The sequence below is a fragment of the Sarcophilus harrisii genome, chromosome 3 (assembly GCF_902635505.1).
Source record: "Sarcophilus harrisii chromosome 3, mSarHar1.11, whole genome shotgun sequence".
NCBI classification, from domain to species: Eukaryota; Metazoa; Chordata; class Mammalia; order Dasyuromorphia; family Dasyuridae; genus Sarcophilus; species Sarcophilus harrisii.
Genome location: NC_045428.1, coordinates 87949547 through 87972561, shown reverse-complemented (window position 1 = coordinate 87972561; position 23015 = coordinate 87949547). Strand labels below are relative to the sequence as shown.

Below are 23015 nucleotides of genomic sequence, written 5' to 3'. Positions count from 1 at the left end.
CAGCAGAGGAGTTCTCCACCAAGGATTTCCCAAATCAATGAAACCACAGATATAGCCTTTAACCTTATTGTTTTAGTGATAATCCAATTCTCCAACAATAAAGGGCTTGGACTAGAAGATCTCCAGTATAAAATTCTTTTGTCAGAATTAATGTATTTTGACTTCTGGAGGCAGAACCTAAATGATGTAATAAAGGAATCAATCAAGTTCTCCTAATATTCCCTTCTAAACAACTTTAAAACAATGCCTCAAATCAAATTCTGAAGCAGCATGGTCAAAAAGAAGGTCAAGATAAGCCGTTTTCCCAGTCCAGACAATTTCCTGGAAAGAGAGTTCAAGGAAGGATGGCCCAGAGCACACTCAAAGGCAATAATAGCTGCGAGCCTAGGATGTGGTAACACTGGTAGTAGAAACTTCAGAAGCTCTCAAGTTAGAGATGGGAAAGGGATCTGGCAACAGATAATAAAGAAATTATAAGATATCACTGTGCTAGTACTGGGAACAATTCCACTGCCCATACCAACTTCTGGGTCATAGTTCATAGGCAGAGAGGAGTGCTTCAATCACAAGAGATCAGGGCCCTAAGGCAGCTATAAAAGGTCAAGATTCTTTTCCCAACAAGTACCAGGTTGCAGACCAAGAAAGTAGTGACCACATCTCTCCTCTGATCACACTACCTGAGGGATGCACTGAAAACTTCCAATCACCTAGAGCTAGCTGTGTGAAAAAGCCTGAAGCTTGGAAAAGTTCCATCCCACCTCCATTCTCCAGAAGAGAGTCCAACTTTAAAAGTTCAAAGTCAAGAAATAGACTAGAAAAAGTAACCAAGAACAACAAAAAAAGAACCTGACCAAAAAAAGCTACTCTGGTGACAAGGAAAATCAAGACAGAAACTCAGAAAATAACAACAATGTCAAAACAGTTATAAGTACTCAAAAAGAAATGAATTAGTAACAAGTCCAACAAAAATTCCTGAAAAGCATAAAAATTTTTTTTAAAAAATCAGATTGATAAAGGAAAAATTAGATAAAGAAATGAGAGCAAGGGAAGGCAATTATAAAAAAAGATAATTAACAGGGGTAAAAGAGGCACCAAAAATATAGAAGAAAATAACACCTTAAACACAGAATTGGTTAAATGGAAAAAGTTACAAAATTTCACTGAAGAAAACAATTTCTTAAAAATTAGAACTGGGAATCTAGTGACTTCATGAAACATCAAAAAAACCACAAAACAAATGAAAAAATATATAATAAAATGTGAAAGATTTCATTGGAAAAACAACTTACCTAGAAAATAGATAATTTGATAAATATTGGATTGCCTGAAAACCAGAAGTCTAGATGTCATGTTTTAGGAAATATTAAAAGAACGCAACCCCAATATCCTATAACCAGAGGGTAAAATAGAAACTGAAATAATCTACTTATCACTTTCTGAAAGAGATCGCAAAATGAAAACTCCCATTCAAATTCTAGAGCTCCCAAGTCAAAAAAGAAAATACTTCAAGCAGCCATTAAGAAACCACTCAAATAACGTAAAAGCACAGTCAGAATTACAGAATTCTGAATATATCCAGAATTCTGGAAGGGAAAAAAGAGCTAGCATTATAACCAAGAATAACCTATTAAACAAAATTAAATATAATCCTTCATTAGAAAAAAAAATAGAAGTATTGAAATAGAGGACTTTCAAGAATTCCTAAGGAAAAGATAATAGATGAATCAAGAGAAGCATAAGAAGGTAAAAATGAAAGAGAAATTATATAGGACCCAAAAAAGTTAAACTACTTATATTCCTCTACTGGAAGATGATGCATGTAACTTTTAAGAATTTTATCATCATTTCTAATATTCTATGTAAAGAGAAGGCATGGGACTGGGTTGATTATGTTAGGATCATCTAAAAAATGAATAAGTAAGAAAGAAGGATGTACTGGGAGAAGGGGAAAGGGAGAAAAATGAGGAAAATTATGACATATAGTGCACAAATAACTTTTATGGAGAAGGGAAGGAATAGCAGGCAAAGCTTGAACCTCACTCTCATCTGAATTGGTTCAAAGAAGAAAAAACATACACACGAGTATAGACACACACACACACACACGCAGGTGAGTGCACACGTATAGAAATCTATATTATCCAACAGTAAATGAAAAAGAATAATGATTTTAAAAAAGGAGATCAAATTAAGGGATATAGTGATCAGAAATAAAAGACTTTTTAGGAGATATAGGGTAAAACACAGAGAGAAGGATAAACAGAAAAAAAATGTAATAAAATGTACAGTAAGAAATCATAACTATGAATAGGATAAACTTACCCATAAAACAGTAGCAGATAGCAGAATAGATTAGAAACCAAAATTCAACAATATGTTTACAAGAAACATACTTGAAACAGAGACATAAAAAGTTAAAATAAGGGATTAGAGGAGAATCTATCATGCTTCAGCTGAAGAAACAGTATAAACTTCAAGTGTGAATAATTTATTCAAGGAGGATAAAATTCTTAACAAATACAACATTCTAGGTTCCAGAAAAAGACAATTATCTTTTCACATATTTAGTCTAAATAAGTCCCCAATTTTCTCTCAGAGATATAGTTAGTCCATAAGCATTTATTAAACTATTATTATGTGCAAGGCACTGCACTAAGTGCTAGGGATCCAAAAAAAGGCAAAAATATGTACCCATTATCAAGGACCTCATATTCTAATGGGGAAGATTACATCAAATAATTCTGTCCATATACAATAGACACACACACATTAAATAAGAGGTAATCCTAGAAGGAAGGCTTTAGGAGGAAAGAAGTGAGGAAAGCCAGGAGGTGAAGTTCAGGAGGGAAAGTGGTCCAGGCATGGGTCAAATCCACCATAGATTTGTAGAGCATTATATGTGAGGAATAGTCAATATTTCAGTGTAGTTAGATTTCAGAGTGTATGGAGGGGAGCAAAGGGTAAGGCAAAGATGTCAAGCAGAAGCCCTGTATTCTCAAGTGCAACAGAACCAGATGAAAATGTAATTGGGAAATATTTAACAAAATGAATAAAAACATAATGAAATGTACATAACATTACATTTTAAAACTAAACATTACATTAAAAAATATTTAAAGTTTAATAGCACTGAAGTAAGGAGAGTAGAAAGGAAGGAAGAGGACAGATTACCAAGAGCTTTAAATGCTCAAGAGAAAACTTCATATGTGATCCTGAAAGTGAGAGTAAGCCACTAGAGTAAATTGAGTACAGAAGTTGATAAGATCAGATCTGTGCATTAAAAAAAATCACTTTAGCACCTGTGTGAAAGACATGACTGCAGGAAGGAAACGTTTGAAACTGGGGGATCAAACAGAAGGTTTCCTCAGTGGTTCATATGAGAAGTGATCAAGTCCAGATAAGGCAGTAGCTGTGTAGTCGAGGACATTTATAACAGATATTACAAAGGCAGAAATGACAGTACTTTGGAGCAGATTAGATATGTAGAGTGGAAAATCCAGGCTGACACCAAGCTTTCAAGTCTGAATGGCAGGATAATGATGACAATAAGAAGGGAAGCTTAGGAAAGGGGTCTGGATATGCAGATATGGCTTAATGCACAGGTGTTGACACTTAGAAAGTTTATATAAAGGCAGCAAGCCAATGAATGGAAGATAGGTCTTAGACTCAGAAAGATCAAGTCCAAGTCCTGACTCAGATATGAGTAAATGCTTCCCCTTCCAGCAGCAGCTCTACCATCTCTACCACAAACCTCACAGGGAGCTCACCAACCCCAGATTGGCTATCTTGGCTTTAACTTGCTCTACTGATGCCCAGATTCGCCACTTATCCCTGTGTGATCTTGGGAAAAGCATTAGGTATTTGGATCAGAAGGAAAGAAGGGAGGAAATAAGTCTCTATCCAAAATCTCCTATGGGCCAGGCACTTTACAAATGTTAGATCAGTAGATTTTCATGTCAGTCCTGGGAAGTAGATGCCATTATTATCCACATTTTACATTTGAGAAAACTAAGGCAAATGTGTTAAGGGACTTGCCCAAGGTCACACAGCCCTAAGTACCAGAGGCTGGATTTAAACCCAGCACTTTTTACACTGTGACGTCACCTGCCTGCCTTCTATGGTTTCTGTGATCCCTTCGAGTTCTGGATCCATAATTCTATGATCTCCTTCCCTGATTTCCTCTGATTTATTTCAGGCAGAAGCTTGCCTAGATTATCTTGGTTCCTGCTTCCTGTTCAAACTCTCTGGATCTCTCTGATAGGTAATTCTGATTCTTATTTTTCATTTCCTGCTATTCTCCCATTGGAAAAGTTTCCACATATGATAAAGCCCTTAAAAAAATGTACTGAGCTGAACCACCCAGTGGCATAAGAGCCATAGTTGCACTTCTATAGACCTTAAATAATATCCCACCAGATACTTACTTTTAAGACATCTTCCACTGCCATTTTGCCTTCATGTCCTAGTAAAATTGTGTAAGGATAAAGCCACTGGATTAAATGCTGGATTGACATTGCAGGAAAGGAATCCTAATCAGAAGAAAAAAAAATACAACAAAAACAAAAATGTATAAAAGATGGTATTTATTGTTTGAGAAAAATATGATGACGAATCACCATGTAAAGCCTTGTGAGAACAAGGAAATCATTTAGAAGAATTTTTCATGTAAAGGAATAAAGACATGGATTTTATTAATAAATTCCTCTCATTTGAAACAACTTCTTTACTATTTTCATGAAGCTTGAAACTCATCAATATGCAGATTACAATTATAAATCCTTTCTGATACTGCTTCACTCCTGTCCATGTCCTCCTATAAGTGCATCTATGGGGATGATAATAATAACAATAATAGTAATAATATTAATAATAGCAGTTAGTATTTAAATAGCAATTTAAGGTTTGTAAATACCTTATTTTACAAATATACCACATTCTATCACTATTCTCATTTTACAGATAAGTAAGTTGAGGCAAACATAGCCCATGGTCACTCAGGCAATAAATGCCTGATGTCAATTTAACTGAGGATTCCCTGATTGCAGGCTCAGCACTCCATTCATTGTACCAATATGCAAGAATCTTTCTTCAAAATCTTTTGATTTTGAATATATAAGAATGGAATCTGCTAACCATAAATTTTTGCCCCAGTACCAGACTACCTCCTTTTCTAGTCATATAGCTTCCAAGTGTTATCTTTTATACTGCTTCTATCAAAAAAGGTCTTCATTAGTCATATGCTACAATATATCCAAGACTCACTACGGACCATTCTATTATCTACAACTTTACTTCCTGACAATCTGATACTTAAATGCATCATTGGTGAAAAAGATTGGCTTTTATTTCAGACAGAAGTTTGCGATATTTAAATTAACCCTGGATTGGATATACTAGCTTTAGCTCTTGCTCTATTGATCCTACTTAAAGAACACAATGCCCAGATCTACCACTTACTCCCTGTGTGATCTTGGGTAAATAGTTAGGCTCCACGGGCCTATTTCTCAATGAAATACAACATATTCACTTCTTTTATTTAAGGACCCAATTCTATGAACTCTTATCCAGCAATCCCAAAATATAGATATTAATTGACAAGTTTTATTGGTTGTCAATCCAATTTCATTCTTCATTCACTGGGTACTCTCTAGATACTTAGCCAAACTCTTTTAAGTGATTATATCTCTAACTAAGAAGCTCTACAAGATTTCTTTTAGACGAATAAAAATTTAGTTAACTATAATAAGGAACATTTTGTGATTACCTCTAAAAGAATGTCAGTGAGGCTAAATGCACACTGCAGGTAAGTATCCATAGGGATATTGACTAATTAGACATAGGACTGGATTTGGCATCAACAAAGTCCAACTTGAATAAGTCCTCCTTGGGTGACTGGAGCAAATAGCTTAAACTCTCTAAAACCCCAGTTTCCTTATTTATCAATAGGGAATAATAGCATAGACCTCATTGGGCTTGTTATAAGGATCATTTATGTGTAATATTTTAGAGACCTTAAAGATATTATTATTATTGCTAATAATAAGAAATAAACTTCAATGAAAGAATTCAGACAATATAATTTAAGAAATACAGAAACAAAAATAAAACCATTTTTCTCCAATGACTTATATTTAGAAACCATTTCTTTCTGATATCTATTTTAAAGTCAGTCTCAAAGTATTATTAAATAAAAACATAAATTATATAAAACTTATTTTTGAAAAGTCACAATATTTTTGCTATATTTGATAGGCAATGCTTCATTATACACATACCAGGATTTGAACTGCAGCTGGTAAACTATCTAAAGGAAAATCAGGAAGTCCAAGTGTAGAAGATTCTTGAGAGCAGAGTGTAGTAGCAAATGACAATACCTGAGAAACCCTAAAGATTAAAAAAAATTTTAATACAAGTTTAATTTTTTTACATCTTAAGCAAGAAATAATAATCAATTTCAGTGATTATCATGCTCCCAGATCATGAAATTCTTTCAAACCTAGTGATATACCCTCAGGTACCATTGTATAAACATTGCTCTCCAACTCTCATTGGCTACTCACTTAGTCTACCACTCTCAATGCTGCTATCCCTCGATTTTCACATTCCAGATATACCCTCCATCTGCTTTACATTAAACATATTTGCTTTCTTCTTGAATCCTTTCTTTAAATCTTCTGGTTCTCACTATAATCTAGCTACTGTCTGATGATACTGCATCCTTTGCCACAATTCTCAGTGCTCCCTCAACTTTCATGCATACTCCTCACCTACTGGACAAGGTGGGAGAGACAAAATATTCATTCTATTGCCATTTCCAGATTCTCCCTCTACTGACATCACTTGGTAAACTCTTCTCCTTTGAGGTTCATTCAATCTATATTTATCACATAATCAAAATTCTTCTAGTAGTTACTATCTGCTATCTATTAACCTCTACTACTAACTTCCTTCCCTTGCTTCAATGATTTTAGTATCTAGGCCACCATCTTTCTTTCCATTCATACTAGGGAACTTCAAAATATATCCTGATATTCCTTCAAATACCCCAATTTCCTAATTCCTTATTTTATTTCTTTTGTATCACCTACTCTGCCACTCCAACCCAACTGTACACTAAAATGGTCATACCATCATTCAGAAAAGATCCTTTTTCATTTTCATGAACTCTAGAATTTTTGATCATAATCTTTTATCATTTCATCTTTCCCTATTCCTTATGAGCTCCATTCATGTTTTCTATATTCATGATGACTGACAATTTCTCCATCCATCAGTTCTTTCCTAGGACATCACACTCCTTTTCCCCCTACACTGACTACACTTTCCTCCCTCCCTTTCCAATCTTGACTTTTTTGCCAATCAGTTCAGTTCTATTCTGAACTTTACACTAGAATCATTTGCTTCCTTATTCCCAAAAAGTAAACTGACTTGCCAAACCTTGGATTATCCCCACTATCTGCTATCTTCATTCTTAGTCATATGCTCCTGAACAGAGACTGAGGATATCATGAAACCATGCTGACAGGGACCACCACAAATTTATGTTACATAATTCTAAATGGTTCCTCACTGCAGCAAAGCAATCCTTTTATACTTCCTTAATCAATTATCTAGACGTCTCCACTTCAGCCCTCTTCTCCAGTGACTTTTCAAATCTTTTTTTTTTTTTTGAATCATTCTTTAAACATCTTATTGCAAACCCTCTTCCACCCTAAGGGAGCCTTGCTTTATAGTTCACCAAAAGAATTAAAGCAGCCATTCATTTAATAAGTGTACTACTTCTTATCTCCTCTCATATTTTATTTAGATGTTTTCTCCTAATTATCTCTACCTTCACCCCTGTCTCACATTTGGAGATAACCCTTTTCCTCATCACAGAAAACTCTTCTACATAGGCCCACAGATCATGTATTTACCTCTCTATTATCCTCTCTCATTAATCTTCAATCTTTTCTTATCTACTGATTGCTTCTCTGATGCTTACAAATATGCCCATGTCTTCCCGTATTAAAAAAAAAAACCCAAAAACTATAATAAACCAAAAAGAAAAGTCAATCCATTCATCCCTATAATTATTATACTATACTTCTCCTCCCTTTCAAGGGTGGAAAAAACTAATTATAATTGGTGCCTATATTCCTCTCCTTTTACTGGATATTGAACTGTCTGCAATCTGGATTCCAAACTTCTTAACTGAACTGAAACTCATCTCTCCAATGTTAACCAAATTTAAATACCAATCTAATGGCATCATTCATGCCTTGTTTCTGATATTCTCTTCACTCTAAGTTTTTATGACACTTCTCTCTCCTGCTGCTCCTCCTATGGCTTTGACTGTTCCTTCTCACTCTCCTTTGATGGATCTTTGTCCAGGTCATGCATACTAATCAGAAGTATCCCCCAAAGCTCCATTCTGGGATGTATTCTCTTATCCCTCTATATGATCTCACTTGATGATCTCATCATTACCTACAAATTCAGTGATAATCTCTCTGCAGATAATCTCAAATCTATTTATCCAACCCTAACCTTATGCTGATTTTCAGTTTTCCATCTTCACTTGCTGAGTAGATATTCTGAATTGGATGCTTATAGACATCTTAAACTTACATATCCAAAATTGAATTCATTATATTTCCCTCAAAACCTTTCCCTCAACTAATTCACTCTCACTTTTACCTATATTCAATGTTAGGAAATTTTGTCAATTTTACCTTCATAGCATCCATGTGATCCCCTTCTCTCTTTTGATATCATCAATACTCTGATATAGGTCCCTTATTAGCTTTTGGTTGATTTTTTGTTTTGCTATTCTCAAGTTTCTCCCTCTTTACCCAATTGCCAAATTGATCTAAAAATGTAGTTCTAACCATATCACCCCCTTAATCAGAAGTGCTTCCCACTGGTTCCCTGTTATTGAGAAGTAAATATAAAATCTTCTATTTGGCCTTTAAAGCCTTTTACAATCTAGACTAGAACTCTTACAATTAAATCTGTTCTATGTTCTGTATGATCTAATGAAATGGTTCAATGACAGTGTCTTCCTTGCTGATCCTTGAAAAAAACACTTTATCTCCTGACTATGTATTTATACTGGCTGTTCCCCATTGCCTGTTCTTCATCTCTATTTTTTGGCTTTTACGGATTCCTTCAAATCTCAGCTAAAACTCCATTTTTTTGCAAAAAGATTTTCCCAATTTTCTTTCAATGTTAGTACCTTCCTTCTCAGATTATCTCAAATTTACCCTGCATATAATTTGTATGTATATACTTGTGTGCATATTTTTTCCCCAATTAGAATGTGAACTCCTAATATTATAGTACTTTGTAACTATTGAATTGTAAGATGTCATTTTATTAATAATGAGCCACATAACACAATATGAAAGAGGAAATTTAAGTAAAAATTAAAAATACTTTGTGTCATCAAAAAAAAAAAAGTGAACTCTTTGAGGGCAGGGATTATTTTTGATCTTTCTTTGTATCATTAGTGAAGTCACTATGTGCTTGGCATATAGTAAACATTTAATGAATGTTTGTTGATTCATAAAACTCCAAATCAATTAAAGATGGCTTACTAACACATATGAAATTAGTATATATTTCAAGAGCTAGATAGATATTTATGATTATTATTAAAGTCCTCAGACTGAATATATTTCTAATTAAAGGATACATTTTAAAATTTTATGGTTGACTCAACATGGCCTAACATAATATACCTTGAACCACTTACCTCTCAGCAGAAACATTGGACCCAATTGAGTATAACAATTTAAGTTGGTCCTAAAGTAGAATATGAAAACACTCATCAAATAAATTATTCAGGTATAAGTTAAACATAAATATTTCTACACTCATAAATGAGCAAACACTATCCTATGTATTTAAAAAGGTCCTCCCAATATACAACGATGCTAGTTCCAAAATAAAAAAAAAAAATCAAGCATCCCTCTTATCTCTTCCACCCCATAATTTTCAAGATTTAAAACACTATAATTTCTCCTGTTATATTATGAAGAAGTTGTCCAACTTAATTCCTATTTACTACTAAGAAATCATCCAAATAAAAAGGAGAAAGAGCAAAAACGGTATAAACAATATATTTAAAACTGTGGATTTATTAAGTACAAATATAAAAATTGATAAAAAATTAAATATTCTGGTTTATACTAACCTTAAAGGGTAGGTAGTAAATATCTCTTGCTTGAAATCGAGAACGAAGAGGAGGGTCTAAAGGATTTCCAGAGTATCTGGGTACTGGTAAACCCAGGGCAATTACTCGAAAATCTTCACTAACTCTAACAATCTTCCATGCATCTAGCTCTGTTTTGGTATGATCCTACAGATACCAAAGGACAATTATTAGAATGCAATTAATTTTTGTAAGGAGATGAGATTCATACTTTCCTGAGAAACTTCTATTGTGTATTTTGGTTAATTCTAGTTCAGTATAGTTCAGCATCAAGAATATGAAAAATAAACCATCCAGCACAGAAAACCAATCTAAAATTGTGGTAGATTACATTATAGGAATTGGAATGATAGTGCTCAAGATCTGTTAGTAAAGGAAAGACAGGCAACAGGAAATAAGATCTAAGACAGTTTGGTAAGGAAAATATCATGTACAGCATCATTGGCTAGAAAGAGTAGAATCAGAAAGGCAAACCATTTGCAAGAAAGTGACTAGGGATCCAAATAAGTGACTGAAACTGTCTTCTCATCTGACTGAAGCTTCATTTCCAGTACATTGCTTTCTGGGAAGATAGTGACAAATGTCTAAACCAAGTGACATGCAGATTTAGGTACTGAAAAGATAAAACCTTTAAGGTTTAGATTCAACTAAAGTAAAAATGAATTAGCACACTTACACACACACACACACACACACACACACACACACACACACCCCATTTCTTTTACCCCCAAATGCAAAGTCTAAATTAGGAAATGATTAGGCAACATCAGTTTGGGATATCAATTTTGTTAGATATAGTGAAAAACCATATTTTTAAATCATTCAGTTTCTTAGGTCTTAAAATGCCACAACTTAATAAGACTGTAATTTCAAGGCTGGAGGAGGTGGGATCAATAAGGATGCACTAAATGGTATGAAAAAAAAGCCAATACAATGAACACTTTTAATCAAGTTTAACTAAAAGGACTCTGAGTTTTAAATGATAGTTATTTTTGAGAAGATTACATATAGTTAGATAATTGTTATATCAAATTATTTCTAAGGAACAGTTTTAACCTAAGTGTCAGCACAATTGCTCAATGGACTTTTCCAAAATCCGGGTGCAAATCCACAATAAAGATACAGAATAAGAAAAAAATTTTATCATGAAATAGTAAATTTAAAAATAAACACATCTATTTCAACAACAAAGCAAGAATATTTCCTAATCATCTAATACAAATGTTATTATTTAAATCTCCAAGGGCCAAATAAAAGTCATTTGGTAATTAGAAAGCATAGGGAGAAAGAGGGCTCTGCATAATGAATTCCTCCAAATGAATTTAAAGTCAATATTCATTTCTGGAAATTAACTACAACAATATTTTAAAGCCATGGTAATTAGGTTATTCTCAATTATATCTTCTAATTGAACAAGAGTGAAACCATTTTTAGAAAAGAGTGGAAGAAACCTATCAGATGGTAGAAACACAAGCATATGAACTTCTTTTTAGAAGTTATAAGAGAATCTTAGAAATTAGTCTAACCCACACTTAAAAGCATGAACGCCTACAAAATCCTCCCCAAATCTACAAAATCCACCTTCTCATAAAAGACTGAATGATTATGAACTACTCTAATATTAAAGGAAGCAATTCAATTTCAGGTCTGCTTCAACTGCTGGGATGTCATTTCTTTCTGTTAAGCTGAAAACTGTCTTTCTGTGACATTTTTCCTGGTTCTCAAAGGGAAGCTATAGAAGAGGCATGCCCTCTTCCACATGACAATCATTAAAATATTTTAAGACTATAATCCTGCCTTGCCATAGTCCTTTCTTCTTTAACATTCCCAATTCCCATATTACATACTAATATGACATGGTTTCAAGTCCTCTTCAGTCACTTTTCTTTGGACTCCCTCCAGCTTGTCAATGGCTTTTATTACAATACAGTGCCTCCCCCCCCCAAAAAAAAAACCCCAAAAAAACAATACTTGCAACATTGTCCAAAGAGGCAAAAGTACAACAGGACTATCAATTTACCTATTACTTCATTAGAGTCACTGCATTTCTCTTCTATATCTGAACATGTGATAACTTTTTTAGCTTTCACATAAGATCCTTAAGGACAGGGATTACTTTTGTGCCTTTCTTTGTATTCCCATCCTTAGCACAATGCCTAATACACAGTAAGTGCATAATAATTGTTAAATGATGGTCTAAAAAATTATTAAAATCACATTAACCATTACCTATTCATGTTTCCCTCAATCTTAATTTGGATATATTTCAAAATTCAAGTGTAACACTTGATATTTATCCTGAATAATATTCATCTTAATAAATGTGACCGACTCATCTAAAATAGGGTCATCAAACAACAGTCAGAAGACCAAATATAGCATTGTTTTTTGAACAGTCTTTGAGCTAAAAATGTTTTTTTACATTTTAAGATAAAACAAAACTTTCAATAAACATAAAAAAAAAAAAAAAAAAAAAAAAAAACTATTCTTAGTACAAAAACAGGCTGAAAGCTATCATTTGCCAAATCCTATTTTGACTGTCAAGGAATTTTGGCATCCCATTTTTTTCTTCCAATACATTAATCACATAATATTCTAAGCTTCATGTCACCTAAAAATTTAACTAGCAAGTCATCAGGTTTCATCTTAACATTTTTTGTTTATTTTATTTGCAGAGGGAATTCTTAGTGATAAAATACCCTTTATCAATGCAGATCAGCACCTGCCCTGCAAATACAGACTGAAAACAAGTTAAGTGACTTGTTCATAATCAAACTGGCAAGTATGTGTCAGAAATAGAACTTGAACCCAGAATCACAGTATCAGATTCAGAGATGGACATGTACTTAGAGGTCATCTAATCCACCTAACTCCCTCATTTTAAAGAAGAGGGAACTGAATTCCAGAACAAACTAAACAGTAGATGAAAAAGAAAGGATTTGAACTAAGGACTCCAGACTCCAAAAAGCACTCTTTTTTTCTGTATTATGTTTGCCTCTAAAGGCAACTCTCTATCTACAACTGCTTCTGCAAATTGTTGAAAATAAAATGTAGACAAGAATAGGCCCAGAGACAGAATCTATGGTGCTCCAACAAGTATCTCCCTTCTGTGTGGCATTCATTCATTCATTAATCTTCTCTCTCTAGATTAAGTATTTCAACAAGTTTCAAGGTGACTTTACTTATTATCCAGTCTGTGACTCTCCTTACTACTGTCGACAAGGATTTCAATAAGGACTGCCAAGTACCTTGCTGAAATCTAGTCATAGTATGTCTGTTGTAGAGTTCTCCTACCACTTCAGTAACATATCAAAAAAAGAGATAAAGTAAATCCAGAATGTCTTGTTTGAAATTAGCCCAGACTTCTTTGTAGTGAGTGGTCAGCACAATTCTTTGTAGGTGCTTATAAAATGTTTAACAAAGCATTTTAGAACCAGAAATTGACATCAAATCCATAACAATCTAACCTTCTTCCCTATTTTAAAAATTATCTTAACTATTGCTCACCTTGATGCTTCCATTTTAATAACTTCTCAAACAGCAGCTAAGAAATCATCTCTGCCAGTTTTTTTTAGTACTCTATATGTAATAAAGGTATTTGAACTACCTTAATATGTTTTTATGATCTTGGGTTTCCAATTTTAGATCATATTTTTTTACTCATTTTCCAATTCTAGAGATTATTCTACATGGCTAATAATTCTCTTTTCTCTCCATTGTACATTATTGTCATTTCATTTATCCTTAACAGCAATTCTAAGTCTTTCCTTTTTTCTCTCTAAATTTCTTTAATATTTTCCCCCAGTTACATTCAAAACAAATTTTTTATACTTGTTTTTAAGATTTTTGAATTTTAGATTCTCTCCCTTATCTTCACCTGATGAGAGAACCTTGAAATTGTCCTTGACTTTTGGGGTGAGCCCTGAAACTCTTTTGACAGGAACCCACTCTTATGGGCAGTTAAGTAGTTTAATTAAGATTAGCCCAAGACCACTCCCTACTCAGCTGAAACCTAAGTGGTCTCATTTAGCTGGAGATCTGGACCTCCTATTTCTATTGAGTAGCTGTCTGCACCCTCTATTGAGCTGAAAATTAGTCCAGGCCCACTCCTACTTAACTCATACTTAGGTGGTCTCATTCAATTCAACTGGGAATCTAGGCTTGGAGGCAGTAACAACATTGAAGTAATTTCATTCAATTGAAACTTCAGGCTCAGATTTCCTATTTAAAGGGCAATTTTGGGCTCATTTCTTTGCAGAGGCCCAAAAGCAGGACCAAGCCTTGTTAAGGACCTTCTCCTTGGCATAGCTGCCTGTCAGGATCCCTACCTGTTGAGAAGACATTCTCTTTTCAATGTTAACACCTCTGTTTATCTCTCTGCCAGGATTTCTCTGCTAGGACTTTGTCACTTGAATGTCAGTCTTCCTAGCAAAAACTGACTTTTATACTGCCAACAATAAACTCCCTTTTTGCCTGTCTAATATTTTGGGTTCATGAATTCTTTCATGTTGAATCTGTGCCAACCAAAGAAGGGTTCCAACAACTCTCTGCACTGCCACTAACGGCATCATTTGGTTCCCTAACCCACAATTAAGAAACCACATATGAAATTATTTAAAACATTTCCATAAAGTCAAGTTCTGAAAGAAAACAAAGATCACCCATCCTAATGAAAATAAAAACACTCAAGAAAAATTAAGTTAAAAATAAAAAGAGAGGTAGAGTAATAGAGAATGTTTCAATCTATATTCAGCTCAGTACTATCTATATTCAGTATCAGTACACACAGATACTGATGTACAAATTAGTGTACATCACTGTACAGATGGAATTTTTCATCATAAGTCCTTAAGAGTAGATGTGGATAATTGTACTATTGAGAATAACAAAGTCATTTAAGTTGGTCATCCCAGAACATTGCTATTACTTTGTATATAGTATATTTCATTTTGTTCATGGAGGAATTTCCAGGCTTTTTTTTCCCCTGAAAGCATCCTGCTCATCATTTCCCAGAGAACAATAAATATTCCATCAGAGAAACTTGTTTCAAAAATATTTTTTTACAATTACTATTGCTAATTGTTTTTATCCCCATTTATTCTCTCTTTTCACTCTATCCCTTCTCAAAAGTATTTTGCTACTGATCACTCCCTCCCTCAATATGCCCTCTTTTTTATTACCCTCCCCCTCTTTCCCATATCCTATTATCTTCCTATTTTCCTTCAAAGTAAGATAGATTTATATATATATATATATATATATATATATATATATATATATATATATATATTATTTCCTATTTGAGCCAACTCTAATGAAAGTAAGATTCACTCACTCATCCTTTCCTTCCCCTCTTCCTCTCCACTGTAAAAGTTTTTTCTTGCCTCATTTTTTTATGGCAGATAATTTGCACCGTTCAACTTTTCCCTTCCCCCTTCTTCCAGTATGATCCTCTCACTCCTGAATTTCATCATTAAAAGAAAAAAAGATATTATTCCTTCAAATTCAACTCACACCCACTCCCTCTATCTATATGCATTCCTTTTAACTGCCATAATGAAAATGTTCTAATGAGTTACAAGTATTGTCCTCCCATGTAGGAATGTTAACAGATAAACTTAATTAAGTCCCTTATGACATCACTTTCCTGATCATCTCCTTATACTTCTCCAGAGTCCTGTATTTGGAAATCAAATTTCCATTCAGCTCTGGTCTATTCATTATGAATGCTTGAAAATTCTCCATTTCATTGAATGATCACTTTTTCCTCTGAAGAATTATACTCAGTTTTGCTGGGTAGATGATTTTTGGTTACAATACTAGTTCCATTGCTTTCTGGAATATCATATTCCAAGCCCTCCAGTCCTTTAATGTAAAAGCTTCTAAATTTTGTATTATCCTGACTGTGGCTCCACTATACTTGAATTGTTTGCAATATTTTCTCTTTGATCTGGGAGTTCTAAAATTTGATTATAATATTCCTAAGAGTTTTTATTTTGCTCTTTTAGGAGGTGATTGGTGAATTCTTTCAATTTTTATTTTACCCTCTGATTCTGGAATATGACGGTTTTCCTTGATAATTTCTTAAAAGATGATGTTCAGGCTCTTTTTTTTTTTATCATGACTTTCAAGTATACCAATAATTTTTAAATTATCTCTCTTGAATCTACTTTTCAGATTAGTTGTTTTTCCAGTGAGGTATTTCACGTTTTTTTTTTCCCTTTATATTTTTGGTTTTGGTTTTGCTTTATTATACCTTGATTTCTCATAGTCATTAGCTTCTATTTGTGCAATTCTCTTTTTTAATAAATTATTTTTCTCACTGTTTGTACCTCCTTTTCCAACTGACCAATTTTCCTTTTGAAGGCATTCTTCTACTTATTAGCTTTTTATATTACCTTTTGCACCGTTCTTAATTCTTTCCCTAGTTTTTCCTCTATCTCTCTTACTTGATTTTCAAAGTCCTTTTTGAACTCTTCTGTAGTCTAAGTTTAATTCTTATTTTTCTTGGCGGCTTTGGATGTAGGAGTTTTGATTTTGTTACCATCTTCTGAGTGTGTGTTTTGATCCTCTTTATCAATCAATTTAATAACTTTCAATAGTTAGAACCATTTTTTTGTTTTCTGCTCATTTTTCTAGCTTATTATTCTGTTTTTAATTCTTTGTTAAAATAGAGTTCTATTTCCAGGTTTCTTCACTGGCTTAAGCTTTAGGGGTTTGAGGCAGCTGTTTTCAGAAAACCTTCTAGGAATCTGACCACAAGCACTCTTTTCTGCCCTGGAACCGTTAGGTGTGTGCCTGCCCCTCTGCAGTGGTGAGATCTAGTGTTGGGGCCCCAACTGGGGACTGCACCAGGACTAATGCTGGATTCCCACACTGTGTCACAGATCTTTTTTTGCTGAGCTTCTAAGTTGCCTTCAGCTAGAAAATGTTCTGCTCCACCTTGTGGGGTGTTCTGATGCTCTGAAATTTGTTTAGAATCATTATGTAAAGGAATTTGGGGCAGTTTGGGGGACAGTTGGGCAAGTCCCTGCCTTTACCCCATCATCTTGGCTTAGTCTACCATAATTCCTTTCTTAAGGAGGTAACATGGTACAGAAATTAGAGAGCCAGACTTAGCCAGTCTTGGCTTTGAAATTCACCTTTACCAAGTATTCCCCATATGACTCAGAACAAGACAATGAACACTGCTAAGCCTTACTCTGCTCATCTCTAAAATAGGAATAATCTCATTTGTGGTAGCTATCAGCTCAAATTAGATAATCCATGTAAAGTACTCAACAAACTTTTAAAGATTTAAATATCCTTTATCACTCATGTTATTGTTTCCTGAAACTTAAAAAAAAAATTACTGATTTGTTACTTATAATGTGTTACCCTGAGCAAGTCATTTCAAATCTGGGAATCTTCATTTCCCTCTTCTGTAAAATGGGGGTCTAGGAAAGTTGGGCAACCTCTAAGATCTCAATGAGTTCTCAATTTAGATCCTTTGACTACACTAAATTCTAAGATTCCTTCAAGATGCAGAGCTATCATTTTATGATTCCCCTTTGCCCCATCTTTCCTGACATTATTTTTATATTGATCCTCAGTTATCTTTTCTATCTTCCAACTCTTCTCCCTACACATCTAAGCTCATCAATGAACTCTCTCCTAACCAATTCCATTGATTGTTATGCTAATGGATCATAAGACCATAAGATAAAGCATAAACTTCAGAAAAAAGATATGATGCCTCCTCATTTTATTATTCAATGGAATAATTTGATTCCATGTCATCAGGATTTATTTCTTGAGAGCTTGTCACAGCTCTTAACCCAGTTTTCTTTTATGAGTTCCATGTTATTCAGACTAAATTATTCAAAGATTGAGAGAAATGAGATTGACAACATCAGAAAGGAAAAATACTTAAGCAGTAACAATCCCTCCCCCCCAAAATCTGATATTTGTGCTAACTAGACACATTTTTTTCTGAGAATAATGCTAGGCAAATAGGAAATAGAGAACAATAATATGAAATAATAGAAAAAAATTAATACTTCCTTGCCAAAAAAGAGAAGGATTGTTAGATATTCTTAAAATGCATGCAGCCATTATTTCACTAAGCACCAGCCAAAGCATATGAGTATATACTATAGAATTCACTAAATATGACTGAAAGTGATTTATTAAAGACAAAGTGATTTATTAAAGACAAAGCAATAGGTTTCCTTGCCTACCTGTAGGAGTTTGTCATAACGCTCAGCAGACATGAGGAAGCGTCCATCTTCGAGCTGCATCTCTCTGTTCTCCAGTAAGTTGTTCAAAACTGGCAAAACATTCCTTTCTGCCTTCTCCAAGCCTTCTAGCACAAGGGTTCTACCTTCAGTAGCAGCACGGACGGCACACTTTTAGCCCCAACAATAAAGACAACAAAATATCAAAATTTAGGATATGGAAAATAGCAAATCACAGTGTAACTTTACATGAAATCTAAAGTGAAAAAATGAAGCTGTAATTATAGGAAACAGTACAGTATGATACCTTGAATGCAAAATGTTGCAAAGACAGACCATCAATCTGTCTGAAAGTTTTGGAGAATGGGCTAATTTCAAAAGAGAGATCAGTAAAGGGGAATATATAGAAAACCACCTATTAATAAAGCTCCAAAAATATAATTAAAATAAAAGTCATGGTACAAAGTAGGAATCTTGAAAGGAAAAATCACTGGCAATAATAACTCTTTTAAATGACTATAAATATCTGTTTTTTTTTTCAATGAACCTGATTGAAAGTACATTATCTATTAATTTGGAAAAATTAATAAATAACTATATTGATTTATGGAGAACTTGCCTAAATATGTATAATAAGAGCTGAGGCAGGGAGGAGGGAGGAACCTAAGGAATTAAAAGGCATTAAAGGGCACAAATGTTGGAGGGGATGTGGAAAAATTGGAACACTAATTCACTGTTGATGGAATTATGAACTGATTCAACCATTTTGGAGAGCAATTTGTAACACTGCCCAAAGAGTTATAATATATAGGCATATATGCATGTATGTGGGGGGGGGCAGGGGGCGGGGCGGTATGTGTGTGTATGACTATACCCTTTTAACCCAGCAATACTAATACTATGTCTATCTCCCAAGATGATTAGGGAAAAAGGAAAAAAAAACTTACATGTTCTAAAATATTTATACCAGATCTCTTTGTGGTGGCAAAGAACTAGAAATTGTGGAGATGACCATCAAATGGGGAATGGCTAAACAAGTTGTGATAAATGATCATGATGGAATACTACTATGCTATAAAAAATGATGAGACTGATGATTTTAGAAAAACATGGAAAGACTTGCATGAAATAATAATGAATTAATCAGAACCGAAGATGTTGTTATATATTTGAGCACTATTGTTTTAAGAACAACTTTGGGCAACCAACTCATTTTGACAATTATAAATATAAACATATATATATTATAAATATAAATTAGTTAACTAAAAAAGATCTATGAAGGAAAATGCTATCTGCATCCGAAAAAAAGGAACTGATAAATAGAATTATGTATAGTATGGAGGTCTTCAATGTTAGGTGTGATTATTAGAGGAATTGATCCCTGAGGCAAGAAGGCAGAAGGCTCTGAAAGATCAGTTTAGCTCCATGGGCCCATCCTTTGGGGAGGTAGTCTAGTCTGAAATTTAAGTAATTTCAAACTCCTGAGACCTCCTCTCTGTAGAAGTCTTCAAGTGTCACCTTGCCATGCCCTGTCAGGAATCCCAGTCATGTCCCTGAAGTTAAATTTTGCCTATAATATCTACTTTTGAGTCATCTCATGGCAGCTACACTTCTTAGGGCAGTTTGCCATGGCACTGGCACTGTGCCTCATGGGGTCTTTTTTTCCTTAGCTCTCCTACCTTATGTATCTCCCCTAATTCCACTATGCTTTCGAACTTCACTTCTTACAACTCACTCTTTTAGGGTGCTAAGTTCCTTTCAGGATTTAGCCTGCCAGTTAAGGGCATACCCTAACCTCCTAAGGTACTCTCTTTCTACTGGGTAATTATGAGTTTCACTGAGGAACTTGTTTTTCATGTGCTTTCCCACTCTATTTCATATTTACCATTCCCAGTGTCTATAGTATCCCTTCATTTTGTTTGTAATGTATTCCCCTAAATAAATCTATCTTTTGCCAAAGCCAATGGCCATTGTGAATTCTTCACATGATTGACCCCAATTTTTGGTGCCTGCATCATTTGGTGCCAAACCCCACATCATAGATTACATCAGTATAAATTTACACACACACATACAGATGCAGCATACACACACACACACACACACACACTTGCATCTAATGGGCAAGAGGGAAGGGAAAGGTGATACCAAGGAAGAAAAAAACAACAAAGTTACATAATAACTTTATTATACATTTAAAAGGAAAAGTAAGTTGTATAGCATTTTAGTTTCATGTATAATCATTTTGTAAAATTTTACCTTGTTATGGAAATAATTGTTTTATTTCTTAAGTTTGGACTTTTAAAAATTGTTTAAAAAATGAAATAACAAAAAAGGCACAGGAAAATTCTCATTTTCTTATTAAAGTGTTTGTACCCAAAGAGTCAAAATCTACTGATCTACAAAGGAAAATTTTAGAAGATAATTTTTCCCTACCCTATTCAGTGATAAAAAGGGATGAACTTTGAATGTAAATATCTATTTTCCAACAAGACTAGAACCCAGATGAACATTAAGAAACTTTGAAATACAAAACAGACAAACAAACAAAAAACCCAAAGCAACTGTCTACAAGCCAGGGTTTAATCTCTCCATTCTTCTCTTGTAAGGTGCTTTCTTCAAAAACAAGAAAATTAGAATAGATTTATCCAAATAGAAAAATACTTTCTTTGTTAAGGATCTAAAACTCAGTTTAATTAAAGGCATAGGGAAGTTTCAATAAAGCACACTGCATAGACATATTGTAACTCTATCTCACACAATCAAAGTAGAGTAATAATAAAAACACTTCTTAGAGACACTACTATAGCTCAAAAGTTAAAACGGTCAAAGGCAATTTAAAGTGTTTGCATATTAAAAACAATAAATCACTAGGTCAAAGTTGTCTTGAGGGAGAGAGGGGGTACGGAAGGAAGAAGGGAGGGAAAGAGGGATAATGGCCTAGGATGTCATTTGCCAACTTTTCTGAAGAACTAAATTCATTCTACACCTCTGGTACCACAAACATATTCGAGGAAAGTATTTCTTTTCTCTGTAGAAATTGATAAGACCTTTGAGATGTAAAGAAAATAACATAGTTCTTGTACTATTCTTTTTTTTTTTTAATCTTCCCTCCCAATAAGTTCCATTTTATACTGTGAGTAATTCATGGATGTGCCTTATTTCAAAATAATGATATTTATTTTTGTATCTCTCCCAGGACTCTACTTCAACTATCTGTAATTTTACTCTGTCTTAAATGTGATATGGATGATGTAGACACCAGAAGATGGCAGGCACCAAAAGCTGGGGTTCAGTGTGGAGAATTCACAATGTTATTCTCTTTGATAAAAAGGTAGGTTTATTCTGGGAAGAAGTTACAGACAAAATGAAGGGATATAAAAGATACCAGGAATGGTAAATATAAAGTAGAGTAGGAGAGCAAATAAAAGTTCTCAGTGGAACTCACAATTACCCAGTAGAAAGGGAGGGAGAGAGGGGGTATGGGAAGAAGGGAGGGAGACTGGCCCATGTTCTTAGCTGACAGGCTAAACCCTGAAAGGGATTTAGCATGCTAAAAGAGTTAGTTAGCTGTAAGGAAGAGAAGTGAAATTGAGAAAAATAATGGAATGGGGGATGGAGCCAAGATGGCAGAGCATAATCAGGAAGTTGCTGGAGCTCTCCCAATTTCCCTCAAAAACCACATGAAACCAATCCTCTGAACAAAGTCTGATGGAATGAAACCACTTTTCAGCTCAAAGGTAGATTGGAAAAGCTTCAAGAAAAGTAAGTCTCACTGGGGTAAAAAGGGTGGTCAGCCAAGCTCAGACAGACTCTGGGAAATCCAGTAAGAGGGCCTTAACCACAGTAAATCAGCAACTAAGTCCCTCTGTCCTGGTTCACTAGAGAAGCAAATCAGTGGGACAGTTTCCAGTCCCAGCTCAGAAGGCAAACTCTTGGAAACCAGGTTGTTTCCTGAAAAGAGTAGGGAATGTTACCCCTTGTAAATACAAGGAGCCCTGTGCTCAAAGCCAAGGCTCAGAAATGGATAGTGCCCGCTTTGCCCCAGGAGCAGAGCTTAACCATAAAAGTAAAAAGAAAAGAAAAAAAGAAAATAAAGAGGAAATACCAAATAAAAGTAAAGAAAATGAGCAAAAATCAGAAAAGAGCCTTGACCATAGAAAGCTACTATTGTGACAAGGCAGACCAAAACACAAACTCAGACAAAGTCAAAATGTCTCAGAATGATGTGAATTGATCTCAAGCCCAGAGAGGCTCCCTGCAAATACTCATAAAAGACTTTAAGTGGCAAACAAGAAAGGTAGAAGAAAAAATGAGAAAGGAAATGAGTGGGATATACAAAAGAGTTAACAGCTTGGAAAAGGAAGGAAAAGAATTGTCTGAAGAAAACAACTCCTTAAAAAAATAAAATTAACCAAATGGAAAAAAAGATACAAAAGCTAACTGAAGAAAATCACACATTAAAAACTAGAACAGAGCATATAAGAATTGTTGTCAGATTCAAATTAGATAATAAAGGAAAATTGCTCAATAAAATGAAGTCCTGTTTTACTGTCATAAGGTACAAACACACCTAGAATAGATGATACTATGTTAAT

General features: G+C 34.2%; 1 protein-coding gene across 2 annotated transcripts in view; it reads right to left on the bottom strand.

Moving 5' to 3' along the window:
* Nucleotides 1-23015, bottom strand: part of VWA8 (von Willebrand factor A domain containing 8) — a 398466-nt gene that overhangs the window by 303311 nt on the left and 72140 nt on the right. For both annotated transcript variants that reach the window (XM_031958442.1, XM_031958441.1), the window contains exons 5-9: nt 18418-18585; nt 10178-10342; nt 9737-9786; nt 6276-6384; nt 4425-4529 (exon numbers count right to left, since the gene is read on the bottom strand). In XM_031958442.1, the coding sequence (XP_031814302.1) occupies nt 4425-4529; nt 6276-6384; nt 9737-9786; nt 10178-10342; nt 18418-18585 (597 nt within the window). The remainder of the gene's footprint in view (nt 1-4424; nt 4530-6275; nt 6385-9736; nt 9787-10177; nt 10343-18417; nt 18586-23015) is intronic.